Source organism: Choloepus didactylus, chromosome 7 (genome assembly GCF_015220235.1).
Source record: "Choloepus didactylus isolate mChoDid1 chromosome 7, mChoDid1.pri, whole genome shotgun sequence".
Taxonomy (NCBI): Eukaryota; Metazoa; Chordata; class Mammalia; order Pilosa; family Megalonychidae; genus Choloepus; species Choloepus didactylus.
This window is the reverse complement of record NC_051313.1, coordinates 68,948,777-68,965,444: the sequence shown is the minus strand read 5'-3', so window position 1 is coordinate 68,965,444 and position 16,668 is coordinate 68,948,777. Positions and strand designations below refer to the sequence as shown.

The following is a 16,668-nucleotide window of genomic DNA, read 5'->3' as shown; positions in this document are numbered from 1 at the left end:
GTTTGGAAAATGCTGCACAGTATATCCCCCTTCCTGGAGAATTACACAATATACTATTAGGCCCTAGGAAATCCTATGACCAAGACACTTGTTTGTCAGTTTAACTCAGCATATCCCAAACTGATATGAGTATAAAACACACTTTAGCAACATCCTGAGGCCCGGAGTTAAACACAACAACAAACATTAAATTAAAGACTCATTTGGGTTAAAAGGTCCTTTAAGAAAACACAAATATATCTAAAAGGGATGGCAGGACAATAAGTTGTTCATGTCTTACAGATTTAGCTACATTGAGGAAATATCTGTTCAGAATAGGGGTCAGAGGAAGCCAAATAAATAATCCCAGAGTATGAAAAACACATCAGGGGATGGGGTGGGTCTACTTCCCTGATGCCATGTTAGGGATACTACAGTGGAGGGCTTAGAGCAACCTGAAGACCATAGGAGCTGGGGCAGAAAATTACAACACAAAACACAACATGAGGAAAGGCTGGGAGGGCTATATGCATTTTGCCATGAGTCAGGTCTGTTTTCTTTCTTTTTAATCTTATAAAAGTCAGAACTGAGGCTAGTAATATTGGAAATAGTAGAAACAATAGCAATCACTATTTAATGGATATGTAACCATGTACCCCCTGTTTAAATATTTTATAAGGATTATTAAATTTAATTCCCACAACTCTCTTGCCATATCTCCAGTTTATAGATAAGAGAACCAAAGCTTGGAGAGTCTGAGTGACTTGCCCAAGGTCACACAGCCAGCAAATGGCATAGTTAGGACTTGACCCAAAGTTGTCCTACTGAGGTTTGTGTGTTTAACCACTATACTGTACTGTTATAAACTGTGTCACACTCTATTATGCCATTCCCTCCTCCTAGGACTGAATGAACATCAGTTAATTTAGGGCCATGGGTCAAATAGATTTTAATGGGGTGGCCTGTTTCAGGTTATCACCAATGTGTAAGTAGGTGAAATCCAGTTTTTTAGCTCCATCCTCATGAGAGTACTTTTATTTTTTCTTCTGTCAGCAAGATACCTCCTTTTAATGCTTCTCCTATTACATAAAACTAAACATTATAAACCGAACTCATTTACTCCCATCAAAACTTCCCTTAATACCTAATTTTCCTTCATTATCAATGTCAGTATTATCCATGCAGTAATAAACACTGAAGCTATTTCCAATCCATTTTCTCTTTCCTTTGTTACCCATTTGTGGCTTATTTCTACATCCTGCCAGTTTTTCAACCAGTGCTATTTTCTGGGTATGTATGTTCCTGCCATAATTTTACAATTATGGACTCATCTATGTCTTAACTATGCTAACTATATCAGCAAACTCTTCTCTCTGACTTTGCTGCAGATTAGCCATTTTTCCTTTTAGTACTCTAGGAATGATTTTCCTCTCAAACTTTTTATAACGTGACTGCCTTTCTAAAAACTTTAAATGGTTGATGTTTTTCCCAGACTATTCTCTTTGTCTTCTCGAACCACATAAGCCATCTTTAAACCATATACTCGGCACAAAATTTTCAATCATCCTAACAGCCTAAGAGTCACCTATCCAGTTACTTTTCTTCCTCAAGGGTCCCAGATTACAAGACTCTTGTGCGAAATCTGGTTGCAAGCACTCATATTTAAGTATTTGTTAAGGAAAGTTGGTTACCTTAGCTTCTTAACCAATGTGGTACAAATGAAGTCAAGCCTGTAAGTTCTTTGGCACTGAGTTTCGTGCTTACAGACCACCATCCTTATGAGGATGTATAGGAATTAGCATCAGTTTAGGATTCTAGTACTAGAAAAACCCCGTATTGTTACAAAGCAGTGTGCTGTTGCTAGTTTTAAGTTTTTATAAATGAAAAACAGGAGGTTTTAAGGATTTTGCCCTTTATTTTTATCAATATTTTTGTTTTACTAAATTTTTTAAGACCTCATGGTTTTGTTCTGCATGACTGCAGAAAACAAATTTTGCTTCTTAGGAGTTCACTTAAAAAAACAAAGAATTTAGTAAACGTAATGTATTTGAAAAAAAATTTAATGACTTAAACATGAATTACATTGAAATGACTGAAGTGTTATGTGGTACCAATGTGAATATTTAAAAATAACAGACATTTCCTATTTTCCAACTTTGTAATGCAAATATGGCACAGAAGTATTCAGAACATTTTAACATTTTAATGTTTCATAACTTTATATTCATGAATTAACAATCATGAACTAAAAGGCATTTTCTGAAATTGAAATTCATTAAGCTTATTTGTAAAGAAATCTGTTTAGTACTGCTGCATCTACTTTATAGAACCTCAAAAGAACCTATTTTTTAAAGCCATGGAATACAATATAACTGGAGTTCTTGCTAATCTAGAGTTCCACCATTTTTAGAGAGACACAATATAAAAAACGGCCACACAAAATAGCCGAAGGGGTTTTAGTTAGGCTTTAATTTTAAATTACATCTCTAATTGATTTCTTACAAATCAATAAAGGGCATGAAAGAAACTAGGGAAAATCAGTGAAAACCATAAAACAGACAATGATGTATGTAGACTATTGAACATAAAAGATAATAGATTTCATAGCTGTCAGAGGCCAGGAGACAGTTTACAGAACTATACAGATCAATAAAAATAATTGTGATCAGATTTACTGATGTACTCATCTTTATTCATATTCTAGCCAGCTGACTAGAAAGGACATTGGTGAAAGCACAAAGAGAGTCCCATTTTGCTTTATGATTCTCTGCAGTACTAGTCCTTTAAAATTATATTTAAAGGTGAAAAGAATCCCAAAATGAAACTATTTCCAAACATGCAGATTTTTATGCTTGACAAATGTAATCAAAGCATTAATAACTGATAAACACAAATAGCATAATGGCACAAAGAATATTTCAAAGAAGAAAATCTTAGGCCATGAGGGAAGCAAGACACAGTTGATTGATTTCTTAGATGTAATTAAGCTCCTTACAAATGGACTGAAAACAAAAATCTAAACAGCTAAAGGTATAGAAATACTTTAGCACAAAATTGCTATGCATCCTGTCCATATTTTCTGTTTTCTCTGCAGTTCTTCTATTAACACAAGCCTATGAAAAGATGCACACGTCAATACCAATAACCAAAAAAGGGGGTGGGTCAGGGGGTAAGGGGTGAAGAAGAAATTTATTTTTATATGTAAGCTAAAACTTTAATTTTTGGTCTCAAAAGATACAGGGGCGTAACTGAAAAACTAACACTCCATAGTGGGTTAATCTTTACAATAAAGTATTCAAAGGTCTGCAACCCCTCCCCCCCTTTTTACAAGTGGCTCCTGTAACAGGAGTGGCAATACAGCAAGGCAGTAGCAAATTCCTAGAGTGAAAAGGTGGCAGTGATGCTGTGTCTAGTTGAGTGCTCTGTCTTAGACAATGTTGGCAAACCTCGGAACTGGGGCATGGCAGACTGCATGGTGGTATGTGGTAGTATGAAGGGTATGTTCTCAGGGGGATATATCAACTCCATTGGAGCCTCCAAATTTTCTCTGCCCTTCCCCATTGTTTGCTTCTTCCAATTTCTTTACCATATTCTCAAAATGCTCCAGTAACAATGTTACAATGAGGAAACACAAAACTATGATGAACATAACCCTACTTGATGTACTTATTTGATATAACCACTTCTCTAGGTTTGAACATTAGAAACCATTCAGATGGGAATATGTAAATAAACCAGCTTCAGACGGTTTATCAGGTTCAGTTATATGGGCAGAATCCAGAATATTTTACTCAAGTTCTTATCTGTAAATCAACTCTTGCCAGAATTTACATATACATGGAAAACGTATTTTTATACAACCATTCAAGGACTGACCTAAACCTGCTTCCAATCAGCATTTTAGGTGCTGATTCAAGTATTCTCTTAAAGTTCTTCCAAAGCCACAGAAGGTTCAAGTAGAAGGACAGAACAATCTAAAAGTTGTAAAACCAGGTATAACCCTACACTCTTTTCAGGGACCTCCTACTCTCAATTCCTCTTCTATGATTTTTAGTCCTAAATCTTAAAAAATAATTCAGTCAGTATTTCCCCTTCCATGTTGCCTAAATATTATTCTCTGGGCTAGCTGTAATCTGGCCCAAAAGCCTAATCCTAAAAATGACAGCGAGGTCTAGTTCCACTTATATATAGAAGTGCAGGAGCACATATGGGGCAGAAGTTCTGGTAGCAACTTAAATTGTAACTTTAAAAATGTGAAAATTAAATGGGCCTAAAGCATTGCAACTTCTGCTTTAAAAGTACTAAAATGAAGTGAAGATGAAGTTAGTAAGTGCAGTAAAGATAAATATAACTGAATACACATTTAAAAAGTACTTAAATGATCTGACATACTGTTACCTAATGGAAAATCTTAAAGATCTTAACTCCAAACTAACTAGCAATCCTGAAAGGAAAATTACAGAAGGGTGTTGGGACTAACTAACCTCCAAAAAGATCCACGTCAGCAGTGACAGCAGTAACAGTTGTAGTAGTTGAGGCAGAAGCTGAAGCAGTTGCAATTTCAGCAGTGGTAGTAGGAAGGGTAGGTTCTGGTGCAAATGGATCTGAAATCTGTGCTTCAGAAGGAACAGAGGAAAGTGCAGCCAAAGAATCTATATTTCACCACAGAAGGAGAGAAAATGGAAGAGAAAAAAAGGAAAGGACAAGAGATACACCAGACTCCAAATGATCAAAATGAGGATGCTTATTAAGATATGAAAGTCTCTCAAAACAGAAGTTTAAAAATAAAGCTTTACTCACCCTCTCCCAAAAGGTCTATTGATGTCCATATATGAGGCAGCATATGAAAAAATAAGAGCTAAAGCTGAAACCTTCAACCATACCAATGTCCAAACACGGTGCAGTACTAACTGAAGAAACTTTAATATTTATATACCTTTCCAGACAACTTATAATTAACAAACAAATGTATTATATATTATTATCATGGAACTTTTGAGCTGAAAGGGACCATAAGGATCCTCTAGACCATGTTTCTGATTTTCTTAGATGGGAAAACTGAGGGCAGGGGAGGTCAGGAGACTTACCTTAGGTCATGTCTAAACAACTTTGACAAATGAAATTTATTAATTGCCAAATTTATCAATTCATCTGCTTTGGATTTTATTATACTATAAATGTCAATTTAGAAGAAACTGAAGTTAACTGAACTTTAGTGATCCCCTTTATTTGATATGTCACTTAAATCTGGAATATCAGAGACTAAACTAAGGTTTCATGATAACTAGTTTAGATTTTACAACATACCAAATAGAGTCAAAGAATTAAATGCAAGTTTAGGTGTTACAAAGGAAAAATCTTATCAAACTAATTTTCTTCTTCATAAGTTTCACATTATCAGACTTTTTCAGTACAATACATAATCTTTACATTTATGAATATTATGTGACAACATATGAGAGAGTTATTTTTAAGATGATTGTGAGAGATTGTGATTGTGTAGTATCAAAACCTGTCAGCTTTTCTGAGGTCAATATGCCATTGGGAGGTCCATACTTTGGCATCCTAAATAAAGACCTTAGAAGGGCAATTCTTAGCTATTCTGTGATTTTGGGAAAACATTCCAAGTGTCCAATGGCATTCTTGTTCTCAGTCCTGTGATATCCCTCAAGGCTCAGATTTTTTTTTTTTAATTCAGTTTTACTGAGATATATTCACATACCATACAATCATCTATGGGGAACAGTCAACTGTTCACAGTACCATCATATAGTTGTGCATTCATCATCCCAATCAATTTTTGAACATTTTCCTTACTCCAAAAAGAATAAAAATAAGAATAAAAATAAAAGTAAAAAAGAACACTCAAAGCATTCCATCCCCCCATCCCATCCTATTTTTCATTTAGTTTTAGTCCCCATTTTTCTACTCATCTGTCCATACACTGGATAAAGGGAGTGTGATAAAGCATAGATTTGAATTCATGAATGTCACTGGAAATTTATTTTAATCATGGAGAAATTTTATTGGAATTCATTAGGGAGCTATTTTTTTTCACGGCCTTAAAACAATATGGGAATTCTGTAAGCTAAAAGTTCTAGAAGACATTTAAAAATTGAGAAACTTAAGTTTGACACTGAAAATAATCACATTCATTTAACCATACAATTTGTAAATTTAATAAATATTATGTGAAGCCCTCTACAGATACTCCAAGATAATCAAGGCTAACCAAATCTTAAGTATTTCTTAACAATACTAGAAAATTATAGCATACAGAGTACTTGACATTGGAAACAGTTCCTAAATTTTAGAATGTGTGTCTAATGAATAGCAGGAAAAAGAAATAACTGGGCCTGTGTTGACTTGAGGTAGGGTATTTTCTGTTGTTATAGGTAGCCAGTTCCAATCTCCTGAGGGGAAATCGAAGGTGCTTCAAGAAATTCCTCAAACTAACAGCATCAGGCATCAAACCACTAATACTTCAAAGTCATGCATCCTACAAATATTAGTTAGGATCCAAGTGGGTCATCATAAGCCAGATGGACCTGGTTTCTTCATGGCTTCTCTCTTCTCCTAGCATTGGTGAGAGTCTCGCTGGCCCCTACCCTCATCAGTGGTTATTTCAAGCTGTCATGTGACTTTGCAGAAGAGTTAAAAGCCATGTGATTTAACAGTTTCCAGGTATGCTCTTGTCTATGAAAGGGATAGGGTAATTTATTTCCTACATTTTGTAAGTAGGAAAGGAGAAGACTGTTCTGGTGTACTGGAAGAAGAAAGAAAAAGAAGTGTAGAAGATTAAAATATCAGCTCCTTGCTTATGACTCAAGTTTTGCTCAGATGGAAAATGATGAGACTTCCTACAATGATTTGATGGAAAATGGAAAGAAAACTTATCTTGGGGTTTCCTAGGAAAATACACAATGATTAAGCATACTGGTAGACAACAGAAGTTAAAAAACTTTCTCCATTCCTGGCAACCAAAGGTTTTTGACTCCAAAATATCAATTTTCTACATGAAATATAATTTCTGTTATTATATTGATATAATATATTATATTATATTAAATTGATTATTCCTTAGGCAACATTTTCTTTACTATAAAAAATTTATGTATTTTCCCAGTCCTAAGATACACTGAGACAGAAAACACACATACTCACTTATGTGCACTTCTGAGAGATGAATTTATTATGAACAAATGAACACCAACCCTCTTATGGGGCCATGGTGGGGATTTAATAAATTCTCTGTACTCTTTCAGTCAAATAGGTTCGCTTATCACCCTGTAGAAACGCCAAATTTTATATAGATCACTTGAATTAAATTTACTAAAATATGAATTTACTTAAATTTGGTTGTAACAGGAAAAAACACTATCATTTATTTCCTAAAATGAAAATATTTATCAGCACCTATAACCCTAAAGAGAACATCATGGTCTGAAGTGGCCATGGTCCCTGGAAAATGTAAGCCCTTCCACTATCAGTATGGTCAGATAAGAACATCTAAATAGGTTTAAAGAATTTTAGTTTGTATTTTACTGTCTAGTTATACTAAATACAAATATATTTAATAATGGAAGTGGCTTGATCTTATCAAACAAGTCTGAGAAAGTGATTTTTTTCTTAGTTAAATAAGTCAAAACACATTTGATACCATTTAGCACCACCATCAACCCCTACTAGATAACCAAAGGATGAATGCAAACAGAAGGTACCTATGTATGTTAAGAGTTTCCTGATTTCATATTGTGGGAGTTTACTTCAATTTCTTAAGCTTTACAATTTTTACTAATTTCCTTAGGAATTAGACCATTTATTTGTTATTAGTAATTTTCTCTAAAGCTGATATTTCAATTGTTACAAAATACTTCAGTTGTAGATAATTTTGTTGAGACAAAGGACTAATGGTCTAATCATTATAAGATGACCACTGAGGCCTCAGCAAAGGCTTCTGCTGCCTATAAAGGGCCTTTGAGTTAATTATTAGAAAGTGCTCCCTTTGGGAGATGAATTAGAAGAAAGAAAAGTGCTTCTTCCTCCAGGACCATGAAGAGGACCCACGGCTTGGCCAGTAGAATACAGTTAGACTTCAGGTCCTCTTGCCTTGTCTTTGAGCAACGCACAAAGTACATGTCCATACTGGATAGCCCTGGCTGTAACCACACAATTCTATGTTCTTTTATTTCCAATGATATTCCAATGTTTTAATCATCAACAATTACTTACTTCTAACAAGTAAACACTGTTATGCTAAGAAAATTGTTTATTATAACCATTCCTTACAATAGGTATTAGCAAAAACTGCTTGGAGATGAATTTGAATAAAATGTCGAATTGCAATTTAAAAGTTATTTCATGAAGTTTTTTTCTTTTTATTTATTTGGTATTCTTCTTTTGATAGCAAAAGTAAAGAAACAAACCAGAAAGATAAACTTTCTCTTCAATTTCATGCCAAGGAATAAGCTGAGAGAGGACAGTTTATAGCTTCACTGCTTAGTCATTAAACTCCTAACTAAATCACTAAATGTTTGAAAAGTTCTAAAAATTATAAAGTGTGAAATACATGCTGATTTAAATAGTTAAAAGGATAAAGGGTTAATACATTCATAAAAAATGAAAATACTTTTTGCTATAATCCTATACATTCACAATGAAAACTAAATGTTAAATTACAAAAGTTCTATGAAAGTCATTTACATGGATTTTATGATAGAAAAAAGTCTGATTTAAGGATATGGATTTGAAACATCCTTAAATAAAATAGGAAAAACATCATAAATTGTATAAAATGATACATGATAATGAAAATAAATTTTTAGTAAATTGAAATAATCAAGCATTTTTAAAAGATGAAACTTGGAATGAAAATATTAGCACCAGAAGGCCCTTATAAATATCTATTCAGCAATATTTTCCTTTGACAATAGAAATTAAATAAAGTTAAATGAAGTTGAAAGAAAAAATTTATTTTAAAAACCTGATAGCTGTGGCCCCAGGAGATGAGCATTTTAATAAGGGAGAATGTTAAAATATTTAAAATGGAAAAGTGCCAAAATTTAAAATGCTCTTTTCAATTAGCAACTTATTTCATAACTGATTATATTTGTTTATTTTGTTACAAAAAAACAAACACACTTGGAAATAAATCAAGCAATTACAACATGTACTTGTGATATCATAACAACACACTGTTTAACAAGCCAACCCAAGGATTATTCGATTAGCTGGGGAATGTAGCTTTGTTTGACTCTGCTATTTACTATTCATTAAGGGCTACAATTCTGAAATGATACATTAAGTTATAGCTGTTGTCTGCTAAAGACACAAATAATTTCTGTTTGGGAGAAAAGATAACCAGAAAGTTATGAATTTATTTCCTGTAGTACATTAACTTATTTCATATCTAATCTTCACATCTTTATTCTAATATTCTTTTATAAATGGGTATAAATACCCAGTTCTTCAAAATGCAATTTGAACCAGCTTTATCATATTACAGGTTTCTTTATTAATGAGTTACTAAGTCTTTTACCAGTGTTGCTTCTATCACTGTATGACCCATGTCTTTAACTTTTTGAAAATTTTATTTTGATAATCTGATGCAGTAGCACAAGGTTATTAAAACCAATTCTATTTAGCTTTGGGAATTATGCAGTAATTAAACTATTTTTAGATTAGTATTAAGTATGCTTTTCAATCAAATATTTATAGAAGCTTCATTTTTGCAAGATAAAACATGAATCAAAGGAGAATCAAGCACTTACATGTGATTCCTCTCAGGTTAATCAGTTTAGTATAGATTTTTAAATGAGAATCTATACCAGATTTCAATTGCATGAAGTTAAACACAATGTAAATAAAACCAATTCAGGTCTAAAGAAATCCATGAAGTATGCTACAACTGACCAAAACAGATTAGAAATGCTGCCTCAATACTCTAGAATCTCTAGAGAAGAATCACTAAAAATAATCAAAACTTTAGAATAGCAAAAAGCAAAACAAAAACAACCCCCCCAAAAAAAAAAGACCCCACCAAAATTTCTTTTAATTTTTTTTTTTATTAGAGAAATTGTGGGTTTACAGAACAATCATGCATAAAATACAGGATTCCCACAAACCACCCCACCACCAACATCCTGCATTGGTGTGGAACATTTGTTACAACTGACGATAGCACATTTTTACAACTCTACTATTCATTAAGGTCTGTGGTTTAACTTAGGGCTCACTGTTTGTGTACTGTAGTTGCAAGGATTTTTTTTTTTTAAATTTTTATTCTGTTGCCATATATATAATCTAAAATTTCCCTTTCTAAATCATGTTCAGATATGTATTTCAGTGCTGTTGTGTTCACAGTGTTGTGCTACCATCACCACTATCCATTACCAAACATTACTCTCATTTCAAACAGGAGCCTGTACATTTATACCCACCCCAATCCCTGGTAACCTCTAGTCTAGATCCTGACTCCATGAGTTTTTATTCTAACTGGTTCAAATGAATGAGATCATACTATATTTGTTCTTTTGTGTCAGGCTTATTTCACTCAACATTATGTCTTCCAGGTTCATCCATGTTATTGCACGTATCAGGACTCCATTCCTTTTTACAGCTGAATAATATTCCATTGTATGTATATATCACATTTTATTTATCCATTCATCAGTTGATGGATGCTTGCATTGCTTTCACCCTTTGGCAGCTGTGAATAATGCCACTATAAACATCAGTGTGCAAATATCTGTTTGAGTCCCTGCTTTCAATTCTTTTGGGTATATATATATATCTGGTAGTGGAATGGCTGGGTCATTTGGTAGTTCTATTCTTAGCTTTTGGAGGAACAACCAGACTGTCTTCCACAGTGGCTGCACCATTTTACATGGCTGAACACTGATCATGGCTTTTGATTAGTGAATTTGGATTTCTGGGTTCCAGTTCTGAAATACGATTTCAACCTCCCCAGATAAAAGTGTTGGAAGCTACTGTTTCAACCCTCTTCCAGACAGGGGTGGATGCTGTGGAGGTTTAAAGACACAGTGCCTCCTTAGGAGTGCAGGGAACAGCTTGTTGAATGGTGCCATTTACTGGGCAGGCCAGGTAAGTGCAGCTTCAAGGAGCAGTCAAAATGGCTTTTGATGTCTTTCCTGACACTCTCCTCAGGGCTGTTTGAAACTGGTCTGCACCCCTTTTGTGGGTCTCTGGAACTGTTTTGGCTGGGAAATAATGATTTAGGAAAGTCCTCTCCAGAGTGACCCTCCTCCCACAATTTGCTCTCCAGGCAAAAGTGGCTAAGGACAATGAAAGGAGTGTTAAGAAATAAAACAAAACAAAACAAACAAAAAAAACTATAGAGGCAAAACAAAAACAAACAAAACACATCAAGATTCCCAGAGAAGGAACAGAGGAAAGGAAGCTTTCTCCGGGGGGTGAAACAACTGTACAAGTAGTAAGTAGTGCAATCTTAAAAATTGTACCACATATTCAGGATAAGAATCAGATGAAGAAGAGCTAAAAAAAATCTGATCCATTGAACATGGGCTATTCTAAAGGTCTAGACTATGTTGAACCAAGTATCAAAGAAGAGACTTAACACAAAGCCAATCAACAATAAAACCCTAGGCAAGAGTGTTCTGGATTGCTAATGCTGCCGTTATGCAAAATACCAGAAATGGATTGGCTTTTACAGAAGGGATTTATTAAGTTACAAATTTACAGTTCTACAGCCATAAAAGTATCCAAATCAAGGTATAAACAGGAGTATGTATTCACTGGAGAAAGGCCATTGGCATCCGAAAAACCTCTGTTAGCTGGGAAGGCATGTGGCTGGCATCTGCTTGCTCCCAGGCTACATTTCAAAATGGCATTCTCCAAAATGTCTAAGCATCAGCCAACATCAGGGGCCCACAACTCCAAGCATCTCTGAGCTAAGCCAGCAAGTGTCTGGGTCTGTGTCAACATTTTTAAAGGCTTCAGTAAACTAATCAAGACCCATGCTAAATAGGTGGGGCTATGTCTCCATGGAAATAATCTAATCAAAAGTTTCACGTATAGTTGGGGGAGTCACATCTCCATGGAAACAACCTAATCCAAATATCCCATGAGACTGGATTAAAAGATTTTGGCTTTTTCTTGGTAGATACAATATATCCAAACTGGCATAGAGAGAAACCAACCTTCAGAGTAAACTCATCAAGATAATCAGAGGCCTAGATAACAGTAAAACTTAAAAGCCATACTAAGAAACAGGAAGGTATGGCCCAGTCAAAAGAACACATTAAAACTTTGGATGAGACAAAGAATTTGGAACAACTAATCAAAGATGTTCAAACCAATCTCCTAAATCAATTCAAGGAGATGAGGGAAAACATGGCTAAAGAGAGAAAGGATATTAAGAAGATACTGTGTAAGCATAAAGAAGAATTTGAAATATAATAAGAAACATAACAGAAATTATAGAATGAAAGGCACAACAGAAGAGATGAAAAATACACTACAGATATACTTCAGCTGATTTGAACAGGGAAAAGAAAGAATCAGTGAACTAGAAGACAGGACAATCGAAATCTTACAGATAGAAGAACAGAGAAAAGAATGGAAAAAAAATGAGCAGGGTCTCAAGGATTGGAATGATACCATGAAACACACAAATGTATGCATCATGGGTATCCTGGAAGGAAAAGAGAAGGGAAAAGGAGAAGAAAGAATATTTGAATAATAGCCCAAAATTTCCCATGAAAAGCCCAAAACTCTTATGAAAGACACACATGTCCAAGAAGCACAACATACTACAAACAGAATAAATCATAGTGGACCTGAAAGACCTACTCCAAGACACATACAAAGCTACTAGAACTAATAAATGAGTTCGGCAAAGTAGTGGGGCACACGATCAACACCCCCAAATCAGTAGTGTTTCTATACACTAGCAATAAGCAATCTGAGGAGGAAATCAAGAAAAAAATTCCATTAACAGCAGCAAACAGAAGAATCAAATATTACGGAATAAACCTAATCAAGGATATAAAGGACTTATACACAGAAACCTATAAAACATTGCTAAAAGAAATCAAAGAAGACCTAAATAAATGGAAGGACATGCTATGTTCATGGATTGGAAGACTAAATATCATTAAGAGCCAATTCTACCCAAATTGATTTACAGATTAAACACAATCTCAATCAAAATTCCAACAACCTATTTTGCAGAAATGGAAATGCCAATTATCAAATTTATTTGGAAGAGAAAGAGACTCAGAATAGCCAAAAACATCTTGAAAAAGAAGAACAAAGTTGGCGGACTCCCACTTCTTAACTTTAAAGTATATTAGGAAGCTACAGTGGTCAAAACAGCATGGTGCTGGCATAAAGATAGATTTATTTTCAATGGAACTGAATTGAGAGTTCAAAAACAGACCCTCACATCTATGGCTAATTGATATTTCACAAGGCTGCTAAGTCCACTCAACGGGGAAAGAATAGTCTCTTTAACAAATGGTTCTGGGAGAACTGGATATCCATAAAGAAACAATCAAAAGAGGATTCCTATCTCACACCTTATACAAAAATTAACTCAAAATTGATAAAATATCTAAATATAAGAATCAGGACAATAAAATTCCTGGAAAAATATGTACGGAAGTGTCTTCAGGATTTTGTGGTAGGCAATAGTTCCTTAGAATTTACATCCAAAGCACAATCAATGAAAGAAAAAACAGATAAATGGGACCTCAAAATAGAATACTTTTCTGCATAAAAGGACTTTGTCAAGAAAGTGAAAAGACAACCTACTCAATGGGAGAAAATATTTGGAAGCCACATATTCAATAAGGTTTAATACCCAGAATATCAACAATAAAAAGATAAACAACTGTTCTAGTTTGCTAATGCTGCCAGAATGCAAAACACCAGAAATGGATTGGCTTTTATAAAAGGGGGGTTATTTGATCACACAGTTACAATCTTAAGGCTCTAAAGTGTCCAAAGTAAACACATCAGGAATCAGGTGCCTTCACTGGAGGATGGCCAATGGTGTCCAGAAAACCTCTGTTAGCTGGGAAGGCACGTGGCTGGTGTCTACTCCAAAGTTCTGGTTTCAAAATGGCTTTCTCCCAGGACATTCCTCTCTAGGCTGCAGTTCCTCAAAAATATCACTCTCAGTTGCTCTTGGGGCATTTGCCCTCTCTTAGCTTCTCCACAGCAAGAGTCTGCTTTCAACAGCTGTCTTCAAACTGTCTCTCATCTGCAGCTACTCTCTCAGCTTCCGTGCATTCTTCAAAGTGTCCCTCTTGGCTGTAGCTCCTCTTCAAAATGTCACTCTCAGTTGCACTGAGTTCCTTCTGTTTGTCAGCTCATTTATATGGCTCCAGTGATTTAATTTAGACCTACCCTGAATAGGCGGGGGCCACACCCCCATGGAAACAATCCAGTCAGAGTTATCATCCACAGTTGGGTGGGGCGCATCTCCATGGAAACACTTAAAGAATTACAATCTAATCAACACTGATCCATCTGCCCACACAAGATTACATCAAAGATAATGGCATTTTGCCCCCAAAATACATTCCAACCGCACAACCCAATTAAAAATTGGGCAAAAGACTCAGACATTTTTCTAAAGAGGAAACACAATGGCTAAAAAGCACATGAAAAGATACTGAATGTCACTAGCTATTAGAGAAATACAAATCAAAACCACAGTGAGCTATCCTTTCACACTTACTAGAATTGCCACTGTTAAAAAAACAGAAAAGCACAAATGTTGGAGAGGATATGGAGAAATAAGAACACTAATTCATTGATGGTGGGAATGTAAAATGGTGCAGCCACTGTAGAAAAGTTTGGTGGTTCCTAAGGAGGCTAAATATAGAATTGCCATATGCTCCAGCAACCCTGCTACTAGATAAATACTCAGAAGAACTAAAAGCAGGGAACTCAAACAGGTATTTTTACACCAATGTTCATAGTGGCATTACTCACAATAGCCAAAAGATGGAAGCAACCCCAAGTGTCCATCAACCAATGAATGGATAAACAAAATGTGGTATATACACACGATGGGATATTATGCAGTTGAAGAAGGGAATGAAGTCCTGATGCATGCAACAACATGGATGAACCTTGAGGACATTATGCTGCGTAAAATAAGTCAGACACAAACGGAAAAATAGTATGTTCTCATTGATATGAACTAATTACAATGAGCAAACTCAGATTTAGAAACCGGAATACAGGTTATCAGGAGGTAAAATGGGGGTAGACAATGGGGAGCTGATTCTTAATTTGTAAAGAATTTCCATTTAGGTTGATTGTAAATGTTTGGAAATGGACGGTGGTATTGGTAGCTTATTACTGTGAGTGTAATAACAGCAGTGTATAATGTATGTGAAAGTGGATGATGGGGGGAAATTTTGGGTTTGTATGTTACTAGAATGAAAGTTAGGATAAAACATAGGACTGTATAACACAGTGCACCCTGTTGTAGATGATGAACTGGGGTCTGTAATATAAGAATGTTCTTTCATGAATTATAACAAATGAACAACACTAATTCAAGGTGTTATTATTAGGGTGTTAAATGGGAAAAAATACACCTAATGTGAACTATGGACTATAGTTAATAGTACTATTTTAATATTCTTTCATCAGTTTAACAAAGGTACCACACTAATGCAAAGTATCAACAATAGGAGGGTACATGGGAATGTTTTATTTTTTTACATGACTCTTCAGCAAACATACAACTTTTCTAATTAAAAAAATAATTAAAAAAACATTCTGCTAAGTGAAAGAATCCAGACACAAAGTATTATATGATATGGTATGTATACTGCATGATTCCAATTATATAAAATGCAAATATAAATGAATCTATAGAGGCAGAAATAGATTAGTAGTTATGAAGGGCTGGGGAAGGATGGAAGGATTGAGAGGTGACTGCTAAGGTGTATGTGGTTTTTCTTTTTGGAGTAATGAAAATATTCTAAAATTGGTTGTGGTGATGAATTTACAACCCTGTGAATACAGTAAAAGCCATTGATTGTACACTTTGGATAGAATGTATGATATGTGATAAACCTGCTTAAAAAAATCAGCTGGCCATAAATGTGATGGTTGATTTCTGAGCTCTCAATTCTATTCCACTGGTCTGTGTGTCTGTCTTTGTGCCAGTACCATGCTGTTTTTATTACTATGGCACTGTAATAAGTTGTAAGATCAGAAAGTGTGAATCCTCCAACTTCGTTCTTTTTCAAGGAGTTGTAGCTATTTGGGGCCCCTTACCCTTCCATATAAATTTGATAATTGGCTTTTCTATTTTTGCAAAGAAGGTTGTTGGAATTTTGATTTAGATTGCACTGAATCTACAAATTGCTTTGGGTAGTACTGACATCTTAATGATATTTAATCTTTCAATCCATGAACATGGACTGTCCTTCCATTTATTTAGGTTTTGTGTGATTTATTTTAGCAATGTTTTGTAGTTTTCTGTGTAGAAGTCCTTTATATCTTTGATTAGATTTGTTCCTAGATATTTGATTCTTCTAGTTGATATTATGAATGGAATTTTTTTCTTGATTCCTTCTTCTGATTGTTCATTGCTTGTGTATAGAAACACTACTGATTTTTGGGTGATGATCTTATACGTTGGAACTCTGCTGAATTCATTTATTAGCTCTGGGAGTTTTG

General features: G+C 34.7%; 1 protein-coding gene across 11 annotated transcripts in view; it reads right to left on the bottom strand.

The window, feature by feature from the left end:
- Positions 1–16,668, bottom strand: part of SNAP91 (synaptosome associated protein 91) — a 174,894-nt gene that overhangs the window by 36,027 nt on the left and 122,199 nt on the right. For all 11 annotated transcript variants that reach the window (XM_037843777.1, XM_037843781.1, XM_037843786.1 and 8 more), the window contains 2 exons: positions 4,780–4,794; positions 4,464–4,631 (listed from right to left, as the gene is read on the bottom strand). In XM_037843777.1, coding sequence (XP_037699705.1) covers positions 4,464–4,631; positions 4,780–4,794 — 183 coding nt within the window. The remainder of the gene's footprint in view (positions 1–4,463; positions 4,632–4,779; positions 4,795–16,668) is intronic.